Source organism: Conger conger, chromosome 6 (assembly GCF_963514075.1).
Source record: "Conger conger chromosome 6, fConCon1.1, whole genome shotgun sequence".
In the NCBI taxonomy this organism is placed as follows: domain Eukaryota; kingdom Metazoa; phylum Chordata; class Actinopteri; order Anguilliformes; family Congridae; genus Conger; species Conger conger.
In genome coordinates this window covers 45,732,272-45,757,124 of record NC_083765.1, presented here as the reverse complement: position 1 = coordinate 45,757,124, position 24,853 = coordinate 45,732,272, and the positions used below count along the sequence as shown (strand labels likewise).

General features: G+C 42.3%; 2 protein-coding genes across 3 annotated transcripts; one reads left to right on the top strand and one right to left on the bottom strand.

Annotated features, from left to right (window-relative positions):
- Positions 1-1,427: 1,427 nt before the first annotated feature.
- Positions 1,428-11,698, bottom strand: LOC133130927 (serine protease HTRA3-like). Of its 2 annotated transcripts, XM_061245933.1 has the most exons (10): positions 10,858-11,698; positions 7,684-7,783; positions 6,366-6,588; positions 6,030-6,224; positions 5,632-5,664; positions 5,404-5,512; positions 4,431-4,496; positions 3,434-3,491; positions 2,794-2,889; positions 1,428-2,322 (listed from the first exon to the last, which is right to left on the bottom strand). In XM_061245933.1, exons 1-10 carry the CDS (start codon positions 11,279-11,281, stop codon positions 2,154-2,156), a joined length of 1,473 nt encoding a protein of 490 aa, XP_061101917.1. In that variant the 5' UTR covers positions 11,282-11,698; the 3' UTR covers positions 1,428-2,153. The 2 variants fall into 2 exon arrangements, with proteins under 2 accessions (XP_061101917.1, XP_061101918.1); XM_061245934.1 differs by lacking the exon at positions 4,431-4,496.
- A 3,622-nt stretch (positions 11,699-15,320) lies between these two features.
- On the top strand, positions 15,321-23,327 carry LOC133131573 (von Willebrand factor A domain-containing protein 2-like). Its single transcript, XM_061246945.1, has 11 exons — positions 15,321-15,330; positions 15,772-15,905; positions 16,071-16,180; positions 16,439-16,630; positions 17,379-17,516; positions 18,897-19,004; positions 19,545-19,600; positions 19,886-19,993; positions 20,956-21,525; positions 22,169-22,720; positions 23,158-23,327. Exons 1-11 carry the CDS (start codon positions 15,321-15,323, stop codon positions 23,325-23,327), a joined length of 2,148 nt encoding a protein of 715 aa, XP_061102929.1.
- The last annotated feature ends 1,526 nt before the right edge of the window (positions 23,328-24,853 follow it).

Genomic DNA, 24,853 nt, shown 5'->3' with positions numbered 1-24,853 from the left:
GCCCACTGTACATACTTATTCTTTGAAATGTATACTACTTCATGGGTTAGTGGTAGGATCAAATATTAATTTATTTTAGAGATTAGTCTTTCAAAATGTCCTTTCAAAATTGTTTTCAAAGTGTCCACATTAATGTTATGGTTTGATTATGTAATTAGGATTTTTACATTGCTCACATGCTGCATAATACTTTTCCTAAAGAAATACATTATCATTATTTTATGAATGTGCACTTCTGGATCCTGTGCTAAAATGATGTAAGCTGAATCCAAAAGGGTCCAAATAAGTTACTTGACCTTTCACCATGAACCTAGGGTTGGCAAACTGATATCAACACTGATTACCTGCCCTGCATGCTATGTTAATATCAAACAGCTGCATTGTATTAGCTGTTCCCTTAGGCGTTGGAGCTTGCTGTGTGGAGGGGATACAGTATCTCAGTCGGATAACTTTAATCTGCATCACATAACATGCTCAAGTGTTGGTTATTCCCTACTTAGGCCATAAAGATGCTGACCAAAAACAAAGCCAGGGATAAACTGGCTGATTCCTAATGAACCATGGCCATTAATGGTTCTCAAGGGGAAATGTGAGCTTTACTGTGGTGTTGTTTTTCCACATTGTTTATTCAATGGGGTTTTGGTGGACCGAATGTGGGTGTGGTGGGTTAAAACATCAGCATTTTCTGGTGACAGAAGGGATGGAGGTCAGGTTCCTTCTCACCCCAAAGAGAAGGGGTGCAAGGTCAGAGATTTCACAGGATTCAGGACAGGATTCAGATTCGCCCAATGGGCAAAGGGGGGGGACAGACACTGCTTAAACTGGAGTATTAGGGAAAACCTGGATGAGTTGATTTAAATAATAAAAAACAAGATCAGAGGTGGAAAGTCCAGGGGTCTTCCATTTGTTTCCCGCACCCACAAACTCAGCCAGCAGATTTCACTAATTCGTTCTACCTGGCAGATGAATTGTGCTTAATAAATCCATTCGATTGAATATATACAAAATACTGGGGAGTTTTACTTTCTGAACTTGGATTTTCCACCCCTGCCCAAGAGTAGGTTGCATTTATTTTCAGATTATTATAACAATTATGACAGTAGTTTTGGACTACTTGACATACAAAGAAATTACCCACACAAAAAAACTCAAAAACAGTACATTTCTGCATTAATCAAAGGTGGTCCAACCCTTCATTTTTATAGATCCCCAGGGCCCCATTTAAATTAGGTTAGAATGGCAAAAAAGAAACCACATTCTACACTGCTTTAACTGCAGGCCATATCTAGTTTCAACACAGTAAAATTTGAGATATTACTTTGTAGATTTATTTTGGCCTTTGGGGTACTTCACACACTAATGCCCTCAATGAAACAGAAGGTGCCATTAAATCACGGTCGTTTTACACAGAAACATTCCACACGCCATTTTTATCTGTACACTTTATTCATAGAAATCCACACCAGTGGTGACAGTACAAATCACCCTCAGGAGAATAGTTGTGAGTTGAGTTGTGAAGTCGATGGTGGCATAATGGCCCACTCATTTTAAACCAGCAGGGACAAGGACTACATTGTCAGCAAAGGAGATCCTTTGATTCGTTAAAACATCACACTTCAGTTTCTGAGGCACCACAATGGTTCCTACTGCACCCACCGACTGTCTAATGCAAGGTTTCCATGAAAGGTCTGCCAGCTGCATTAACACGTTGCATGGTGTGTTCATCCATAAACAGTTTACTATAGGTTAACAGAACCAATGTGGATGCCTTTTGCTCATCTACAGGGCAAATCGAGCACTTTGTCAACTGAACGGAAGCACAAGGCTTTATATAATTTCACACTTAAATACTTGCCTGTGACACAAGCCATATAAACTGGCACCATACTGTACATCAACTCTTCCATAGTTGGCGGTAAATATCCCATGAAATATCTGTACATTATTTAAGCATACAGGAAGTGGGCCCGCTGGATGAAGCCAGCTTTCTTGCTTCTGCAGCGGAATGGTGACTGGCGCTCCCACGGTTAGTCTGTTTGAGAGGAGTGACAGGCCCAATGAGACCCAGTTTGCCTGGTGAAATGATATGCAGTGGTGGAGTGGTTGGTCAGAGGAGGTCCCTGTCTCATATGGCGGAAAGCCCCTCCCCACACTCAGTGCATGATGACGTCGGGCTCGATGTTGAACAGGAGGTCGTCATTGCCGCGGCGCACCTCCAGCAGCAGGCCTGTCTCCTCTAACAGCGCCTCCTGCAGGTCGGAGGTGCTCATCAGCGGCCGGCCGTTCAGCTTCACAATGATGTCACCACCTCTGATCCCGCCTCTTTCAGGCAAAAAAAAAAAAACAATCAGGAAGATGGAAGCGATGCAGCAGTGATTAGTGACTAATTGAGAGGATAGTTTGTCAACTTTGTCCACAGTATATCATCCTGCCAAGAAGAAGTTACATAAGAGGTCATTTAGAGGTCAGGTTTGCTGTTCACTTAGATTAGATTAGACTAGATATTGTAAAAGGCTTTTTGATCAGGGGTGCCCAAATTTTTGCACACCATTGTACATTACTGCAAATCATTGTGAGCGTTTCCAGATCTTATAAACTAAGGAATCAGTGTCAATTTACAATATAGCCAGGGATTAAATACTTCTTACAACAGGACCTCAAACATTCTTCAGCGCTTACCGCACACGAAACACTCTCTGAAACGTACTGGAGCTGCCAGTGGCGACTCTGTCTCTTGTCATGAGCTTAAATGGAAGTGTTTTCAGCGTGTCGTTTGCTTTGGGGCAGACTTACTGCTGAGCAGGGGAGTTAGGCACCACCTCATGGACGTAGATACCACTGATGATGTCTGGGAAATCAGGGCTGTGCTGCTTTAGCTCCTCCACCAGACTGTGAGAACAGCAGACCCAGGCGTAGCACACGGACAACAGCGCAGGTTAGGAGAGAAAGACCACCTCCTGGTATTATTAACATTGTTACTGTTGCCACCATCTTGCCTTATTGATGTTGGAAAATACATTTTAATCTCAATGAGACTTCGTAGTTAAATCAAGGTTAAATCTTATTGATTTAATTTAACTGTGTCATTAATCCACTGATTGTTTACCACAATGAGGCAGTTTGTGAAGGTCTCTATTATATAATATATATATTGTTTAAGTATAAGTATTTCACATTTGATTAACATTATTTTGTGTATGTTATTATTAAGTACATAATCCATAGTAAGTAATAAAGACAAGTATGTGATCAGGTTAGAGATCTCAACAGAACAGCAACAAAAAGCATCTTGTTGAATCACTCTCAAAAGGCACCATATGGTCAATTAACAATGAATCATAATGAATACAAATAATTTTAAACAGCACACATCAGGTCAGGTCACTACCCATCAGAATGTGCTAAGTACTGAACATAAATGGAGCGCACTTACGCTGGTGTTATTGTCAGCATTCGTATTCCGATAAACCGTTTTATAATTCCTTTCTCCTCTGAAAAACAAATGGACCATAAGAGTTAACACTGTCAGTACAAACACTAAAAAATAATTAAAATAACAGCAAGGCATGGCAAATATTCTCTGTTAGCTGTGAAAAAACAAACAACAAAAAAAACTGCAGAAAGCAACTGCCAAAATTCTGTCCAGGAGATCATATCAGATGGGTTGAATCAAAATTTCAATTCTGAATGTTCCAATACAGTCCCTCTGGGATCAAATTGAAATCATCTAGATACCTGGACAGAATTACAGACAGAATCATTTTTTTAACAGAAGAAACGTTCTGATGGAGCCTGATTCAGCAGCATGTCAAATGTGTTAATATTCCAGTTGGAAAAGATGATGGCCTGTGTATTTGCATATGTGCTCCTAATACAATTCAGAGGCTTTTTCCTCTGTAGGTCAAAAGCATGTTGCAGTGATTTTAATGGATTCCAAACATCGCACCCTGAAGCTATTACTGGACCGCAAGTTAAATATCTTCAATCCACAAACCAAGGAATGGTATGTCCAGCAAACAGTTAGTCAACTCTGCTGAAAAGCTCACTGTCAAATCTGCAAAGCTTGCTTAAGTTACAGCTGGAGAGAGGTTTTTGCTGAAACAAGCAGAAATACACATTTTCAAAATGATAATCTTCTTAATAAATAAATAAAAGCAGCAAGTCTTCTCCGTGGTATATGAATAAGGTTAAAAGACCACATTTTCATTGAATTGTGCAGTCAAATGACATTTTCCACCTTTGCAAATAGCAGCTGAGCAGAATGCAGTCAGGGGGAAGGCTATACTGTAAGGGTGAGAACACCATGCAGCCATTTTGCCATTGAAGCTGAGCCACTCTGCACTCTGCAGGCAATGTTTCATCAGATCAGTCTTCACGAGAGACCAGTCTCTCATAAAGCCAGCTGGAGAACCCGACCACCATAGTCTCACCTGTATCAGAGACCACAGACTGAGGCTTTGGCCAATGGTAAACTCTCCTTATTAGCCTTTCTCTGACTAAAACCAAGATAAAAACACAGATACTTAAACATACACACAGACAGACGGTTGAATGAAATTTCCTGACCTGTGTTTCAATACGTAAGTACATGTATGATGTGATTATTTTGGTTGTTTAAATATATAGCATGGAAATTGTTGAACATAAGACTTCTTGTTCTTCTGCAAATTAATTTCTAAGCCACATAAGAGTTCCTCTTTAAATTTTTCTTTTTCTTTGACAATGTTTCATGGTGGCCACTGTACCACACGGCAAACAGAGAAGAGTAACTCAAAATGATACTTGGCTTACCACCTTTTATTTATAACTGAAATCAAAAGAAATCCTTCATAAGACAAGCAAAGTAAAATCTGACTGGCTACCAAAAAACCACCACACGCCAAGGCAGACCCCCACCCAAGAAACCGTCCACAACATCACAAAATCAACCACAGCAGCAACTAACCATGTTGGTAAATAAATCTCCCTACAGATGTGGGAGCAGGGCCTTTTATGAGACCCAGTGATCAGCCAATAAGCAGCAGCTGTGGTGATTGCAATGGGCCCTCCTGGCAAGGCAGTGACATACAATGTGGAGGCATGGGGGTACTTTTTTTTGTTTATGTTTCTAACATAGTAAGATTTATCTTTCAAGTAAGATTCATCAACACAAGATTCATTAATCAGAAGGGTGACTGTGGCACATTTATGATTTAAAAAATAGTAAGTGATTTATATAAAGGATTTATAAATATAGCATGTTACTACATTGAACAGTTACTTTAACAACAGGAATTTTCACTCCTGCTGGGTTTAGATTAAGCCATGGCAAATCCATGGTAAATTAAGGAATAAGACATGGCCATATTTATTACTACATGCAGTGCAATATTTCTGATTAATATAAACAAGGAAAACTCTTACCCTTTTTGCTGAGAGATTCATTGAGAAAGCGTGTGATCCTATCGGAGGGAATGGCAAAGGAGATGCCGGCTGTCACCTTCAGGGTGTTGATACCGATCACTTCCCCATCCTACAGAGTTTATATGTTTTCATCATTAGTGGCAGAGTTAATACGGCTTCACCAGATCAGCACATCAAAACCATGGATGGAAAATCCTGTAAAGATGGTGAACTAGAGCAGGCACTTACCAAGTTAACCAGAGGTCCCCCTGAGTTCCCATACTGTGCATAAAAAAAGATGAAGACATAAATAAATACATAATTCATATGGCTTATAAAGAGTAACAAATTTAAATCCACAAAACTTTTTACATGTCACTTTTATACATGATGTTGATGAAGATCTGTGAGTGAAACATTTGTTTTACTTGAATTTTTAACATTTTGTCTGAATAATAACACCTCCAATTTGGATTATCTCCATTTTTATGCCAGTGTCCAGGCCTTCTATATTTTTCTGCTTGACACAAGTAGCTGTAAAAGAGGTAGAGATGTATTCCTCTGTATGTGGTTTTGTGCAGAGTGTGTACCCAGGTTTAGTGGCTCAACGGGCAGGTTTAACCCAGAGCAGGATCATGCAAGCTCACGTTGATGATGGCGTCCGTCTGGACATAGTCCATGTCCGAGTCACGGATTCCCAGCTCCTTGCCGTCCCGCTGTGCCGTGCTAACGATGCCTGTCGTCACGGTGTTCTGCAAGGTGAAGGGACTGCCAATGGCCACCACGAATTCGCCCGGCCTCAGCTCAGCCGAGTGACCCAGCAGCAGCACCGGGAGCCTTCTCTAATTGGAGAGAAAGACAGATAGAGAGATTATTCCTCAACAATTACCAAGGGTGCTAATATCACATCTGAGAATTTGAGAAACAGATGTTTCTTCATGATGTGACAAGGTGAGAAGTAATGCAGATATCCTTGTGCTCACCTGCGGGTTGACCTTTATGGTGGCTATATCTGACTTTTTGTCGATGTCTTTGATGGTGGCCTCGTAGACATCTCCGTTGTGCAGCTGAACCTTGAGCTGCTGTCGCCCGGATACGGGGGCGGTGCTGGTCACCACGTGAGCGTTGGTGACGATGAGGCCCGTTTCCGACACAATGAAACCCGACCCGCTGGAGAGAGCCACGTTTCGACCAAACAGAGGATGCCTGTGGACACAGGTGTCACTCAGCCATGTCGAAATAAAGATGTTTGCATGGGCGTGAGATCACTACATCTCAATAGCACAATATCACATCAGTCTGTTTGTATTGGGCCAAATCAGTACATCTGCATAGGGGTCAAATTATTCCCACCAGATTGGGATCAGTTTGGGGGTTGAAGTAGATTAGACTCCACCCAAGACTTGCCCAGAAGAGGCCCAGTCCCTGGAGGAACTGCCTACAATTTGAATACCACTCAGCCCTTTGAATGTTTTATTTTATATTCTAAACCAGTGTGTTTAACAACTCCATTGCTTTCGATTACCAGTAGTGATTGTTACATCAGCATTAGAATGTTCAATGAATAATATTTCTGGTTAGGGGTTAAGCTATGCCTGTTTTGTTTTGTTCCTAATTTGAGAAATACTCAAGTGTTATTACCTTGTGCAGAAATGGGTCTCTTTGTTTTGGCAAATCAGAATTGTCTCTGGTCTTGATCCAATTATCCAAAGTGAATGCTTCTAATCAGAGTGCAAAAGCAAGGGGGAACTCATAGTCCTCTGCTTTGTGTGTGAGCCTCACATGCTCAGGCTGACATTTTAATATAAGATAAGTCTGCCCAACTTCTGGGAACAGGCTGAGAAACCTGTTACTTCTTCTGACCAATCATGATCTTATGTTGGAGGTAGCAAATCAATTGCACCAGACATATAACACAATATTTATATGTCCTTTTTTTCTCTCTTGAACAATTTTTAGGTGCAGCTGTGTAAGTTTATCTCTCTAATTTGTACCTTCTTGTGTTTCAGTACAATTTGTTGTTTATCAGTTTAGTTTTACACATATTAATATTACAGAGTGACTATGAATGGGCCCCAGTGCCTTCTGGAGTACTGCAAGTGGAAGACTCATGTCTTCCAAAACTGTTTATTGCTATGATGATAGCCGAATCATTGTAGTGTAATGTCAGGTATTGTAACACTGTCAGAGTCAGTCAGTTTGCAGCAAACAAACTCTAACTTCTCCTTCCAGTTGCTTGAGTTAGAGAGCATACAGATTCAACATTAGTGTGTGTGCCTAGTACATGGTCACATGACCTACCTGATGGACAGCTCTATGTGCACTACTGCCGGGGCGATCTTCTCCACAACATCGGCAATGAAGTTGAACTTGTACCTTGGGCTGTTGGGGTGGAGAGGACCTATACTAGCAAGAAGAATAGCTTGTGTTAATAAGTCTGAATTGATCCAAAAAACATTATATTGAAAGTGTGTAACAAGAAAAATGCTACATTTGATCCATATTCAGGCCTTTTGAGGATTCATTTAGTTTTCTTTAATTTAGTTTAATAATGTGGGTATTAGGTTCTTTGACTAGAGCACCTACAATAAATAAAATAAAATAAAATAAATAAAAATAAAAATAAATGAGTGCTCACTGTTTTCATTTAATTAAAGTAAGAAAGATTGTCTAGCAGAACTGCAACATTTTATAGTTTCTCTTTAGACATGTCTGTTGTTAATTCTTCCCAATTCTTAAACTGTCCCTCAGACATTTTTTTTTCTCCTAAAAATATCCGGTTGAATTATAATGATTTTCCTTGCCCTCTTAGGTCCTGGCTCTGTCCTGAAATGGTAATTACACCAATTTATTTCCAGCTCATGGGTTTTTACAAAAGACACAATCATCTCCCCCCAGCTAACCACCTTTTCCTGTGACCCACTTGGCTCTCATTAAACCACAGTTATGCCCTCTAATTGCATGCCAGGAAGGTCCCCTAACCCCAGTCACTGGGGCTATTGTTAAGCCAAGCTAAATGGGAACCTGAAACTAAGGCTCCACACATACTCAAAAAGGCGGGATATCCAAGGTCCTGTCTCATGAAGAAGGATTACTGAGTTCGCTGGATAACTGCACTCTTTTTACTTCAGTCCATGTTCCAGGATTGAGAGGGTTCCGGGTTTTACTCAGTACACTTATCCAGCTAATTCAGTGATCCTGCTTTTTGAAACAGGGTCACTGGGAAATGCTTATCTGGTGACTGTGCTTAGCTATGGGAAGGATGCAGTTGCCAGGTGATATGATACTACAGCCTCTGTTGTGACAGGGGTCAAGTTATATTATCTTTTCATATAATAAAAACATGTGAGAGTATGAACAGCTTGGGTGTGAGTCAGAGACCACAGCTGCACTCCTAGCGGGAGAGTCATTACTCTACACACAAAGCCCATTCAGGTGCTATAGTTCATGAGTTATTTTTTTATATGCATTAATCAGACATTTGAGTCGTCCATGAGTCACTAGGATCCAGGAAAGCAAGGCATCAGCAGTGCTACAGACTTATATCACGGTCTTAAACTTGTCTATGGTTAAGAACTGCACCATGAGTGACACTCTTTGTTTGGCCATTCATCTTTATACATCACAATGCCCATATTCATCCTGACATACCTTGCTTTAAAAAAGACAATGTGCAATTAATGTAAGCAATGCATTAATGCATTCATGAATTAAATTATCCACTACTTTATAAAGCTCTCCCACAGAGGTTGAAAGTCCTGCCATGTGTTTCTTCCTCCCTTGAACTCAACCAGTGGATTTCAAAAATTAGTTAAACCTCTTGGCTGAATTGTTCTAATATGCAAATCTATGATCGGAACAAAATACTTCTACCTCTGGACTTCCAATGTTTGAATTTGATTCTTATATTGCACAAGGCCCTGGAGAGTTTCCTTTTTTTCTTCCACTTTTCAAAAATATTTCCCATTAAAATGAAAAAAGAGTGGAGCTATATGTAGTATAACCAAGACTAGTCAGTTAGCCCCTCCTTTTATTAAACCTGCATATCTTCCTGCTCTGCAGTGAGCTGCCATGTTTCTCTGTTTAACAATGTGGTCTTGATATTGTGTACATTGTAAAGCCGTAAATGGCACAATCTTGGCCGTAGCGTTGGAAAATGGTCTGACATCTAAGCAAAGCCACAGGAGAGAGGAGAGTGGAATATGATAATAACTTTACCTCACATTTCTAAGCCTACTGGTTTACAGTGAAATAACCCACTAAAAGGCATTTCACTGCCAATCCAGTCTGTTTCTGAGCGGAATATTCCAGATCTGCGACTCCTTTGCCCGCCAGGAATAAATGCACAGGACCTACATTCTCCCTAGTGACTACTGGTCATTAAACACTGGGCAGAAAACTGCTCTTTCAGTGAAAATTACGGTGAGGAAGCAGACACAGAGTTCATCAGATGGCTGCCGTTATAACCACCCTCCAGCGGTCACGGGTGGCTGGACGCCAGATTACAGTGAAGCTGAACCCATTTCAGTCTCCCATGCTGCCGAACTTAACCAATTTTCACAGCTGACCTACACAGCGAACCCCCATTATCCCAGTCACGTGACACCGCGTTCCTGGAGCTCGGACAAAGATCAAAGCGATTCCATTCAGAGTCAAACCACAAAAAGATAAAGCATTTGTTTAGTCTTTTGTTTCTTTATATCCTGCACTTACACAGGGGGACGTGTGGGAGGGGCTGAACTGTATCACTTCCTCTTTGATCTGGCGTTCATCCCACATTCCTGACCATGTCACATATCCCCTTACATTTCAGTTCAACCACTGTGTAAACGCTTCCCATTTATGCTCATATTTTTAGACTGTGGGTTGGGCTGAACTGACCAGAGGGTGAAGCTAAGCCAGGATGCTCCAGTTTCCATGGCAATACAGAACTGTAATAAGTTTTCTTCTTTTTTTAGCCAAATCTTCTTATTGGTCTGTAAATCAACTTTGTGATATTCTCTCTGTAAAAAGTGCTGTACAAATACCACCGAAAAAAATGAACTGAAAAAAAAACAAATTATTGCATGTATCACTATGTTTACTGTGGACCGTTTGGTGTAATACATGCACAGATGTGTGGACTTTAGATTTCATTGTGGTAAGCAATGTCAGAATATAAGCAAATAAACAATGACAACAGAAAAAAACTGTGACTGACCCAGCAAGCCTAACACAAGTGGGTTTGAATTTTAGCGTGGAGAAACTTTACAAGGCTTTACACATAAAATTCATGGATTAATGGAATTATGGATTATTTTTAAATATATATATATATATATATATATATATATATATATATATATATATATATATATATATATATATATTAGACATTTATCAGAGACTGAGATATTTAAACATGATTTACATGCCAAAATTTAAATTACTTTAAATATGTTTGCGCACAAAAGAACGGAAACACAAATGATTTACCTGTAACTGTGGCGACATCACAGGGTCCTTTGTGCGCCTGGGTGACAGCGGTTAGGCCCCGCTGCAAAGCCTTCCTGCTCACCGCCTTGAGCCGACACACGTTGCCATACGTCTTGCCATCACTACCGCACACTTTGTAGTTCTGCCTGCACTGGCACACGCCCTTGGAGAGTCGCTTCCCCGCGGGATGCTTACACTCCAGCCCGTCCCCACACGGTAAGTCATCCTTGCGTCCACAGGCGCTTCCTTCGCTCTGCGCGCAAACCAAGCAACAGTTACAACGGTCCGGGACATAACCACTGGGACAGCTCGGACTCGGGCACCTGCTGACGTCGCAGCGAGGCGGGCATTTGGTTCTCGTTTCGGCTCCGATTAAGTCCTGAAGAAAAAGTGTAGTCGCAGCGAACAAAAATACATACATCATTTTGTCTGAAGGGGATTAAGGAATGTCATAAAAACACAAATGTCATAAAACAGAGGTTCTTGCTTTAAAATTAATTTCAGACACGTGCGTGCCCTGGCTAAATCGTCACCCTGGAGAGCATCATATAGCCTGTATTGTTTAGGCTTGTAGTGAACTTCCAAGAATAACTGTCATAAGTTCGGAGCTTCCTTGGGGTTCCAGAGCATCATGTCAAAAAAACAACAACCATAAAATAAATTCGCAGGAGTGACAGCTGCAACAAAATAAATATTCCAAAACAAATTTGAGGACAATCAAAAATTAATACTTCACGTTGGACACCAAAGATAGAAAAAAAACATTACACATGTCGATTGCTTTGCTCTTGTCGGTAACTTCCAGCGCTGATAGAGTATTTGACACAAGACCTCGAGTAGCCAAGTGAGTGCACGCATACTAAGTGCAAACAGAAGTGCAGCAGTTTTTGTTCATCCTCCATCAAGTTGTTCCGTTGATCCGTGTTAGGGTCTGCCTCCCGGCGACCCCTGCTGTCACCATGACCGCGACGGAGAGGGTTGGCGAAGTTCAGCTTTGTGAGCAGGCAGGCGTGTTTACATTAGAAACCTTTCACGCCTGCACCACGTCAATCTTGTGAATTGTACGAGTGATTGCATTGGATAACTATTAGATGGAACTACGTTCTGTTCTAGCAGGGAATTCGTTGTGATTTGATAGTTTTGGGAGAGACGTTCTACAGCCTACTAACAATGAATCATGTCTGAGAGAAGTTTTTTTTGTTCTATTTGAGGATGAGTGGCCATAACCAAGCCATAATCATTCTTGTTGGGCATTGGACATGTTTATGTAAGTGGCAGTTCCGCGTAATTTAAATAATTTACACAAATCGAGCTCGAGGAAAATAATCGAGGAGAATAAACACCCCAATTTGTGAAACATGGTTTAATGTAAATCTAATAATGATAAGGTCATACATCTTGTTATGACGTACTTAAACTTGTAGGATAAAGTCTCATCCAGGAGATATCCTAGCATGTATAATGGTTACTCAAACAATCCAGTACCATAACAGCCTGCTCCATGACACGTGAAGACCATATTTATCCTTAACTGTGCAGCAACTATTAATGGAGATAGGCAAGGAGAATAGGGAACTTATTGCAATACTGCAGTGGCAGCGCCGTGCATTTGGCAAGTATATCACAGACACTAACGCATGCCTGTACGGGGGTCACTCACACACAAACTGTACGTACGCATTCCTTCTGTCACATTACTCCATCTAGTGGCAAATCATACATTTGCAGAGAAAAAGTGACAACAATTTAATTCCAGTTGTTACCTTGTTAATGCATTACTATGAATATTTATTTTCATGCTTATAAATATATTTGTACTTACTTTACTAATCATTTATTTCACAAGGAAGTTACATTGTGATCTCTTTTCGAAATTGGCAGCAGCACACACATAACGTTTCAGTTAAAAACACCAGAGCAACATAACTGCATAAAGCATGTATAAAGAAGAAGAAGACGTTACGTAAAATAAGGCACGATTAGAAGCAATAAATATAATTTCTGGATTGGTCTTAAATAGATGAGCATGTATCACAAGGCATGTACATTTTCTGTAAGTAAGAAGAATGGTTTGTAACTATTCTAACATATTTCTCACTTGCTTTCTTTATCCTTGCATAGCCATGCATTCAAATTTTCACTTGCACCAGAAAAAACTAATTTTGCAGCTGGTTAGCTGTATTACTATTCATTTTTAAATTAATAATTCAGAAATTATTTTCACCGTTTTTGTCAACTGAGACAAAATTTCAATACTTCAACCTCTTTTTCCCTGCAGAAAACAACATTATTTCTAGGCTTTGTCCAGATTCATGTAATCTCAGCAGGCTCGGAGACAGCTTGGGGTCACTGGTAATCAGGAATGTCAGCCTGTCAGGCACCTCTCTTGTCTCTTCACCCGTCGCTTTCCCAGGCGGGACCGGTTCTCCACAGGAGCCCGGGGCTCCTCATACAACATCAGAGTCTTCAGTAGCACAAAGCACAACGCATGTCTACCATAACGTTTACCCACGCCTCTCCTCTCCACATCTGTTCCGGTGTACGCTCTCGTCCTGTGCGGTCTTGTTCTTCACACTCAGAATACGGTACAAAAAGTTCCTAAAAGGTACAATGCTTGTCACTGGAGTGGTACCCGATGGGTACATGAAATTGTACCCCTAGCCAGAGGTTGAACGATGCATTTGTACCTTTATTTCTTGCAAATGCATTGTGCTTCTTTTTCTTCTTAAATTTTTTTGCGCATTTTCTTTATTTCTTATTATTACCCAAATTGCTTTATTGTACCTTTCAGGGTATATTTGGGAGATCCATACTGCATGATGTTTTCTTTTGTCTTTCCACCCCACCCTTCTCCTGATTTACCTGTTACAGCCCCAGCAGGTTAAATACATTGAGGCTGTGAGGGAGGTGTGCTGGTCTTCAGCTATGGAGGTGAGCTCGTCAGAGGTGAGAACAGGACAGAACACCACAGTGTATAAACATTTACTAAGCATATTTTATGGGACAACATTTATCTGGCTAGACCTAGAATGACAATAAAGAAACTTGAACTTGAACTTGAATCTAGTCATATACATGAATTATTAAAACACCACAATGCTGAAACCTATGCAAATCTATCATGTTTGTACATATGTTAGAATATTATAAATGGCAAGTAAACAAAAAATGTGACAAAGCAAATAAGTCTACATTTCATGTATGTGCTGTATATTTGGTTTTAGTGTGTTTAGTGTGTCATGTTTTATCATTTGCAGAAATATGAAAATAAGCATGTTGCATGTTATAAATGTAATGTCTATGTTATTGTATCAAACATAGCTGTGCTCAGCACTGTGGGTCTCAGTCTCTTGCTTCTTTTCTTCTTCTTTTGTTTCTGAACTGGTGCGATTTTCCTGCTCCTGTCAGCTTCATAGGTTGTGACAGCCTGGAATAACATGCCAGTCAAAGCGCGTCAAGGAGCACTTAGCATTCCTGGGCCCCCAGGTGAGACGTTCCTGTTGGCTCCCCTTTCTCCTCTCTGCGCTGGGCGGGGTGTAGCCGGAGCTCCCTCTTGTCCCGTGGCGTCGGCTTGTGGTTTGGACATGGCGGCGTGTCCCCCTCCCAGCAGGTGAGTGAGCCCGGACGTTTCCATTCTGGTCCTGGCTCAACAAGCTTTGGGCGGTAGGCTGTTCTATCAGACTGAAGGCTCTTTTCCGGTCGAAAGTGCTGAATTAACTGATTAAATGCTGCTTTTTGTTTGCCTGTAAGGCTGTATTTTTGTAAAGACGATGAAGGCGTTTCGGTTTTGGGTATGATCATATTCATTGTTTCCTTTCCTACGGTAGACCAGTAAGAAAATGTTAGAATTATGTGATGTGTCCTTACCTGAACATTCTCATTCTGATGTAACAATCAGTGCTGGTAATTGAAAGTGATGGAGTTCTGGCTTAGAATTTAGAAAAGGAAAATCTAAAATACCCGCTCTTCAAAGGGTTAAAAAATGCTGTTGTATTGCTTTGAATGCTAAACGTTTTGCTTATTTTTTTTATTTTTTCAGGGATTTTGGATATTTGAGTCTGAAGATGCTAATAAGCATCACATTCTACCTTGCTGTATTGGGTATGTATTTTTTTATTCACCTTTAGTTTTTACATTTGTAGGCAATGGGATAGGAAAGGAATTCATTCAGCTGGTCTAGATGTAAAGCAAGTACTCAGAAATGTACTCAGAAAAAGATCTTGTATTTTTAAATGACATTTTCAGGATCACGTGGAGAGAGTGTGCAACAGATAATGGCAGACAAAGAAACAATAGTCAAAATATCCACCTCTGGAAATTGTGAGTATATTTCTGTTATCACAACCAAGCATAATATATTACTATAGTTATTTTATGCAGACATAGAGACACATGGAAATGCAGGTAAACGGACAGATAGACAGACAGACAGACAGACATGTCGACACACCAGGCCAAACAAAATGTCCTCAGGTACCCTCAGTATGAAATTAATAATTTCACATGACACTCTATCAATGGTAAACTGTCAGTTAACAGTGGAGTCATTAAATGTAATTAATAAAATGTAATGTACTATTTAAGTCTGTAAATAGCTTTGAATTAGAATGAATTAGAATCGGATGAGACTTAATATCAGCAAATGTTTATACTGAGAGTGAAGCACAGTTTTACATTCATTATATCCTAGCATGTCTTCTGCATTACATGTGAAATGGGATATATTGAATCAAATAAAACTGTAATTAATCTCAGTGGGTATTTAATCCTTTAAGGTGAACATTCTAATGCTGATGTAGCAATCACTACTTGCAATTGGAAGCAAAGGAGTTCTAGAACAGTGAATACAATTTTGAATTCCAAACATTCCAAAAAACCTACTATTGAAAGGGTTATTTATCTCTCTGTCTGCAGTAATTCAGTGTTCAGCTGCTATCGATGTCCTGCTGCTAATTGATGGTTCCTACAGCATTGGCAAAGGAAGCTTTGAACGCTCCAAACATTTCGCCATAAAGATGGTGGATGCGTTGGATATCAACCCAGACCGAGTAAGACTAAAGAGAATAGGATTTGTTTTTCATTATCACACATAAATGAAATCTCAAACTGACTATTGCACTGTCCTATTGTGTTTTAATTTTAAAGACACTCACTGTGAGTTGGAATTTGCTTCTTTTGCTAGTTCTGATTCATTAAAATGTATTTTCTTTCAGGTTAGAATCGGTGCTATGCAGTACAGCTCTAAACCAAAACTTGAATTTACACTGAATGATTACCCTACACGAGACGAAGCTAAAGAGGCCATCAAAAATATTCAGTTTCGGTGAGTTAATTGTTGCAAGATTTAAAGTGGTCAATAGAGCTATTGATGTTTTATATTTTCTGATTCTTCTGTAGACAACTCTATGGGCATCAGTGTGCTGTAATGATTAAAGAAGTAGGCTTGTAATTCCGATTCAATTACATTACCTTCTAATGTAAATTGCATGATTATTATTATTTATTTATATTTGCACTATATTCTATATTGACAAAAAATTAGAGCAGGCATTGATCATGTTGTATGGATTCTTATTTCAAGAGGAGGCAGCACGGAGATGGGAAAAACCATAAAATATGTCCTGCGGAAAGGCTTCCCTGGCGGAAGGAGGGACACATCCAAAATCCTCGTCCTCCTCACGGACGGAAAGTCCCAGGACAGCATCAAGTCCCCGGCGATGTTCGCCCGCAGGAGCGGAATACGGCTGTTCACCGTGGGAATTAAGCACCCTAAGTGAGCCGAATGAGGCTGTTCTCTGTGGGAATTAAGCACCCTAAGTGAGCAGAATGAGGCTGTTCTCTGTGGGAATTAAGCACCCTAAGTGAGCGGAATAAGGCTGTTCTCTGTGGGAATTAAGCACCCTAAGTGAGCAGAATAAGGCTATTCTCCGTGGGAATTAAGCACTCTAAGTGAGCAGAATAAGGCTGTTCTCCGTGGGAATTAAGCACCCTAAGTGAGCGGAATGAGGCTTTTAGAATCTCTGAAACAAGCTGTGGTTATGGGATCACCATTGCATTTTTGTGTTTGTTTGACAGTCTCTGGTAAATAATAACTCATAAGTCCACTAAGTACCAATACAGATTATACATGATAAACCTCTCTGTATGTATGTATGTATGAATGTTAAAATAGTACAGGTGGATGTGTTAAAACATTGTTACAAGACCGTTGAAAATCCCTTCCTATCAAGGCTCACTGACATGTTGACTCACCCACTGCTTGGGTTCATTGTCCTTCATTCAGGTTTCAAAATATACAGTTGATGGCCCAACCCTCTGTACCAAAACATTGTGTAACTGCACAATAATTCAAGCTCATTTGTTGAAAATTGGTTCTAATTGCCACAGCCAACTGCGTTTCAACATCAGCGCATTTACAGAGAACGGGCAGTGATAAACAGTGTTGTGGTTTGAAGGTGTTTGTTGCTGCTATTCCGAAGAAGTCCGAAATTACCTATTGCACCTTTAACATTCCATCTCAGGTGGGACGTTCTGCACTCAATAGCCAGTGAACCCAGCGAGATGTACGTCTTTTTCGCCGAGCATTACAACGATGCCGTCAACGGTCTCATCACCACCTTGACTCAGTTGGCCGTCTGCAACGATATTCACCCGAGTGTGTAATGCCCGGATCCCTGCCCTATTCCCCAACTGTCATTTTACACATCACACATTTGGGTCATTATACACTCAGTGAGCACTTTAGTAGGTATTTATTTCAGGTATTTGACCTTCTGCTGTAGGCTATCCACTTAGATGGTCAACGCATTGTGTGTTCAGAGATGTTCTTCTGCATACCGCTGTTGTAATGCCTGGTTATTTATGTTACTGTCATCTTCCTGTCAGCTTCGACTAGTCTGACCATTCTCCTCTGACCTCTCTCATTAAAAGCATGTTTTTGCCCGCAGAGCTGCTACTCATGGATGTTTTTTGTTTTACGCACAATTCTCTGCAAACTCTAGAGACAGTTGTGCATGAAAATCCCAGAAGGTCAGCAGTTTCTGAGATACTCAAACCTGGCACCAAGAATCATTCCATGGTAAAAGTCGCTTAGATAACATTTCTTCTCCATTCTAACAGGTTTACCTAATAAATTGCTCACTGAGTGTATATGCACATATGCATTTTCATTGGCTAGTTTCTTCATCCTTACAGTAATAAGTCTGTAAGAGTGTGCAAAAAAACAATCCATTAGTCAAACAATCAATTCAATGATTAATGTCTCCTCTCCAATTGTTCAAGTCAGCAGAAGGAAATTTTCCATTTTCTATTACCACATATAACTGTATTGACTGTACATAAGATGCTCCAGACATTCTAGATAAATCATTTGCTTGTATAAAATGTGTGCATGTGTGTGCAGGTGTGTGCATGCATGTGCGCTTGTGTTTGTGTGCCTGTGAAGGTACTGTATGTATTTGTGTGTGTGTGTGTGTGTGTGTGTGTGTGTGTGTGTGTAAGCACATGCATGTGCGCTTGTGTTTGTGTGCCTGTGCAGGTACTGCATGTATTTGTGTGTGTGTGTAAGCACATGCATGTGCGCTTGTGTTTGTGTGCCTGTGCAGGTACTGCATGTATTTCTGTGTGTGTGTAAGCACATGCATGTGCGCTTGTGTTTGTGTGCCTGTGCAGGTACTGCATGTATTTGTGTGTGTGTGTGTGTAAGCACATGCATGTGCGCTTGTGTTTGTGTGCCTGTGCAGGTACTGCATGTATTTCTGTGTGTGTGTAAGCACATGCATGTGCGCTTGTGTTTGTGTGCCTGTGCAGGTACTGCATGTATTTGTGTGTGTGTGTGTGTGTGTAAGCACATGCATGTGCACTTGTGTTTGTGTGCCTGTGCAGGTACTGCATGTATTTGTGTGTGTGTGTGTGTAAGCACATGCATGTGCGCTTGTGTTTGTGTGCCTGTGCAGGTACTGCATGTATTTGTGTGTGTGTGTAAGCACATGCATGTGTGTGCTTTCAGAGTGCAGGGTGGTGTCTCGTGCCTGTCTCAGGACCACACTGGAGGCCCATAAAGAGTTTCATGGAAACCACGTGTGCTGGAAGAGGAAAATCCCGGGCCTTCAGGCTGCCCCCATAGCTGGAATGTGTCCTTACTACAGGTGACGTTTTAAAAAGCGTTGTTCGACCAAAACTAAGGTGTCACGTTTGACATTTATACTTTGGTGATGGCCTGCAGGCAGGATGTCTGTTGTTTCTTTATTCACATTTGTTTACATTTGTCTAATCCCACTGTGGGCCAAAGTATGACGCTGTACGCAACAAATGTCTAGAGGTGCGGCATATTGAAAATTGAAATTGTTGAGAAATACTTTTTTCAGTTGAAATTATTTTGGGAAAGTTCTGTACAATGGAGTTGTAAATTATGCAGTGGAAAAGAACTATAAGTGCATCCATCTTATGCTAGGAGAGTTATGTGAGGAACAGGGCCAGACATGGCTAACATTCCCAGACAAGTGCGTGGATATGCCAAATCACTAGCAGTACTAAATGCAAGTGTAATTTATATCAACCTAATGGTGTGATACATTATAACATGAAAGTATTGCAATTCAACAGTTGTGACCATGTACTCCTGGGCAGTTATGCGACGGGAGGTTGTTGATGCAACTGAAACAAAGCTTTGTGTTCTATGCTTACAGATGGAAGAGATTCAACACCACGATACAAACCCAGTGTCACAGGACACTCTGCCCAGGTATCGACACACATTTCACCATGGGGAAACTGTTGGATATATCAAAAATGGAATGAGCTATTCATAAGTAAATAGGTCTAAACTTGTCAAAGACCTACAGTACAATAGGTGGCTTTTAAAATAAGCAAGTTGTCTCTGTGCTTGATTAAATGTATTTCTGAGCACGCTGTAGACTTTGGAGTTCCTTTTGTATGTGCTTCTGTGTGTATGTGTGTGTGCTTGCATGTGTGTTTATATATGTGTGTGTGTGTATGTGTGCGTGTGTGTGTGATCTCTCTCATGCAGACCCCTGTGACTCCAGCCCCTGTCTGAATGGCGGGACCTGTATCACAGAGAGTGTGGAGAGCTTCAGCTGCCTGTGTCCACTGGGCTACGGGGGAGATCAGCTCTGTGGTAAGAACAGCGGCCTCTGTATATAAGCACACTCAAATGCTCATCTGTATATAAACACACTCATATGCTCATCTGTATATAAGCACACTCATATGCTCATCTGTATATAAGCACACTCATATGCTCATCTGTACAGAAGTACACTAATATGCTCATCTGTATATAAACATACTCATATACTCATCTGTATATGAACATACTCAAATGCTCATCTGTGTAGAAGTACATTCATATACTCATCTGTATATTAGTACACTCATGCTTATCTGTATATTAGCACACTCATATCCACATCTCATATGCACAAGGGAATTATAAACAGGCAGCCAGCGCTTGTTTTCCCCCTGCCTAGAGGGGAATCAGAGTTTATGTGTAGAAGGACTCATCTCTGGGTTGTGTGAGAAAATGGAGTGGTTTCCTCACACAAAATGTGTCTGTCTCCTTTTTATCACCATGCATCATACACTGTATTTAATTTTTAAAAGGCACTGCCTTTTGATTTTACAGTTCCAATATTTACAGCTTGACTTGACTTGCTTCTGATGTGTTCACAGAATGTGTTTTTGCCTTTCAGGTGGTGGCAGATATATCAGTAAGTTTCATGCTACTGCCTTTTCTTAGTGAAAGCTGAATCTCTCATCTATTCGTGCTCTGTTGAGGACCTGTTCCCTCTTACATCTGGGTGTGCTATGTTTAGGCCCGTTCTCTCATATATCTGAGCATGCTCAGTTTGTACCCTGTTCTCTCTTATATCTGAGCATGCTCAGTTTGTGCCCTGTTCTCTCTTATATCTGAGCATGCTCAGTTTGTGCCCTGTTCTCTCTTATATCTGAGCATGCTCGGTTTGTGCCCTGTTCTCTCTTATATCTGAGCATGCTCAGTTTGTGCCCTGTTCTCTCTCAAATCTGAGCATGCTCAGTTTGTGCCATGTTCTCTCTCAAATCTGAGCATGCTCTGTCCAGTCCCTGCAGGTCTCATGGACTGCGCTGTAGACCTGCTCTTCCTGATCGATGGCTCCTGGACCATGGGCTTGGAGGACTTCCTCCAGGCGAAGGACTTCATCAAGAGGGTGGTCCAGACCATCTTCATCTCCTCTGCCAACATCCTGGTTGCCGTGGCGCAGTACGGCGACAAAGTCCACACGGAGATTCCCATCGGCAGCCACAGCAGGGCCGCAGACGTGCTCGCCGCCGTCGACGGCATCGGCTTCAGAGGGGGGAACGCCATGACGGGGAACGCCCTGAGGCACGTGGCGGACAGCGCATTCAGGGGCGCGGGGGGGGCGCGGGGGGAGGTGCCTCACGTGGTGGTGCTCCTGTCCAACTCCCGGCCCCGGGACGCGGCGGGCGAGGCGGCCGCCATCGCCAGGCAGAGGGAGATCTTCATCATGGCGGTGGGAGGCAGCCGGCTGAAGGCCGAGATGACCCGGGTCACCGGTGACCCCGAGCTGGTCTTCTCCTACAGCCATGCTCAGGAGCTGCACGGGAAAGTGCAGGACCTCCGGACCAGGATCTGCGGCATCAACACACCAGGTGAGCAGCGTCACTCACGATGTAGTCTGGGAAAGTTAAGTCTGTACAGCAGGGCTGCCCACCCTGTTCATGGAGCTCTACTGTCCTGTAGGTTTTCACTCCAACCCTAACAAAGCACACCTCATCAACAGCTAGAGATCTCCTTGAGTTCCTAATTAGCAGAATCAAGTGTGCCAAATTAGGGTGGAAATGAAAGGCTGCAGGATGACAGATCTCCAGGAGCCCTGGCAGCCCTGCTATTAGTGAATCTAAGAATGTCTGTGCTGAACATGTTTACTGGGTAAATTTAAGTTAGAACTAGTTATGCAGACTGTGAAACAGAAAATATAACCCCTTTTCTCAAGTTTTTCCTCGAGTATAATTGTAACAGTGTAATTATTGTTTGCCTTGCACAAAGGCTTCCCTTTAATCCCCATCTTCTACTTCTACTACTTCTTCCTGTGCCCCTTTCTTCTTTATAGGCGTCTAATTTCTCTTCCTTCAAGACTTTTGTCTTTGAATTCCTTTGCGCACCACCCGAGGCGCAGAGGAACGCTGTGTATCGGCCGACTGCACATCGCTTTGACGTGCGGGCGCTAGGGTGACGCTCAGCTCAGCGTTCTTTAGGCTCAGTCCCCACACTCCCCTTCCTGTGTTTACGTAGGCTGCTACTCCAAGTCCCTGGAGCTGGTGTTGGCGGCGGACGCATCCGGGAACCTGCCGCGCGAAGACTACCGCCAGGTCAAGGCTTTCGCAAAGGCCATCGTCTCGCAGTTCGACATCGACGCCGACCTCACTCAGGTCGCCATGGTGATCTACGGGGAGAAGCCCCGCACGGTGTTTGGGCTCAGCGCGTTCGACAGCGACGGGAGGATGAAGAAGGTGATCAGCCAGGCGCCGTACCTGGACGGCGCCCCGCGCGCGGGAAAGGCCCTGCTCCACGTCCTGGAGGACACGCTGAGCGTGCGGGGCGGGGCCCGGCCAGGGGTCCACAAGGCCGTGGTGGTGATGACGGACGGGCGGAGCGTCGATGATGTCGTCGCGGCCGCTGACGAGATGCGGGGGAACGGGATCGCCGTGCTGGCCGTGGGGCCTGGGTCCGTGCACTCCGGAGCGCTGCTGGGAATTGCCGGCAGCGCCAGGCTGGCCATTCCCGTGCCCTCATATGAACACCTGAAGCACTACGCCAACAACTTAGTGCAAGCCATTTGCAAAGGTGACTTCCCTGTTCTTCATGGCCTGAATCTATAAAAAACAAAAAACATTTAACTGCCAGCTGAGATGTGTAATTTCACAGCTCATAGCTGAATAAACAGCTAGTTTAGCACACACTGAATGCAAGCTTACCAATAAACAATTAAATGGTAATTACACAGCCTTAACTATGAAGATCAGTCCATGGCGAAGCATTGATTTTCCCAGGAAAACGGTAGTGGCAGTATTGATACATCATTTGCACATTTATCAATGTTTTGATTTATTTGTACAGACATGGCGGTGATGGGGTAGTAAATTCTGACTCAGTTACTCCCTGATTGTGTGTAACCAGACAGCCATGCATCCAGGTTTATTACACCCACTGTGATATCCCATAATGCCTTTCTGCAAGTCCGCCGTTTCCCCAGCATCCCGTTCGTGTCTCTGTGTCTGCAGATGTCCGGGCGTCGGCCAGCCTGTGCGTCCCTAACCCCTGTCGGAATGGAGGGGTGTGTGTGCAGAAAAACAGGAGCTACAGCTGCCGGTGCGAGGGCTGGGGTGGAGCGCACTGCGAGAGACGTATGTCACAGCCCCCTCTGCTGGACTCCTCCGGTCACACACACTGACTCACATCAGAGGCAGCTCGAGGAAGCCAGCGGCGGAAACACACAGAAACAGAGACAGCGTGTTGGAATGAAGCTCCATGAGTCAGTGGCAGTATCCATGGGCTATAATGTTGACATTTATTTATTAGCAGGATAAGCCCCTTGAGATGGCACATCTCATTTTTGAGGGTTGTCCTACAAATGTCTCCATTAACTGTGCCGTAGTTAGACATTCAGGAGGTTATATATTCAGATGTTGAAGGGGGTATTGTGCTTTCATGAGGTACTGCAGTTGTAACAGGTAACATGAGAGACACACTTTAAATCATTACTAATAATTATGTCTGATATTCCTCCACAGAGTTATCTGAAAAAGCGGCTCTCTGGCCTTGATATTCTCCCAGTGTCTGGATGGGGTGATCCAGCTCTACTGCTGCTGCGTTCATAAACACTGTAAAGACCACTGGAAAAAGGAAAGATTGACAATTTCCGCAATTTATGGCACTCTTTCCCCCGCTAAAGCCACGGCACTACTCCGCACACACTCCTGCTGATACCTGACTGGGAAAAAGGCAACACAACTGTGGAAATAGTGGAATGTATCGATCCTGATCTCTCTGGCTGGTGCTCCAGCTCTCCTGGCAGTGACGGTGGTGACCGAGAGCATTTCACTGTTTTGTGATGGAGAGGGCGAAACGTATACGCAGACCAGTGTACACGACTGTTTCCACAGTAAAGCGATACAGGGATTGTTTTCCGCAGTAAAGCGATACAGGGGTGGTGCAAAGCCTCTTTTCCTGGAACTGAAATGTACAGAGACAATTAAAACCAGATGGACAGAGGTGTGATCTATACCTCAGACCTGTAAACTGGTTAATTCTTTATGTGTGTGTGTGTGTGTGTGTGTGTGTGTGTGTGTTTGTGTGTGTGCTCGCCCCGGCTGGCCAGTTCATATGCACCGCGTATGTTCGGTTTAATAGTTGTACATAGATCATTACTGCCATAATAGTTCCAAATGTACACACAAAGCCCTTCTGGCTTGTTTATGACCTTGGTGTGTAATAAGTCATGATTGTATTCTGTTATTATTATGAGTCAACCATGAATGGATACGAGCGTAGAGTAGGATAGGAGTATGATGCAGTAGTAAACGAGGTTGAAGGTTTCATACGAAAGTGCAGAAATGTTGTTGTATGTTTGAATATGGAACTTGAATTTATGTTACTAAATATTCAACTTTCTAAATGGAGTAACATTCTCTCCAAAATAAGTCATGTTGTTGTAAAATAAGTGACAGTCCTGTACATTTTCTGTAATCTACCAATAAAAGTAGAACAAACAACATGAAAACATTTGGATGCACAATGAGGACTGAGGATTGAGTGACATTGGCAGGCTGAGAATAGTCCATTAGAGGGCACAGCTCCCCTTCAGTGACAGTGCCTGTGGAAGTGATCTCTGATTGATCCACAGTGTGCAGGGGTCAGGGGTCATTTTTACTGACCTTTTTACTGATTGGCCCATTTGAAAATAATTACAACACACGC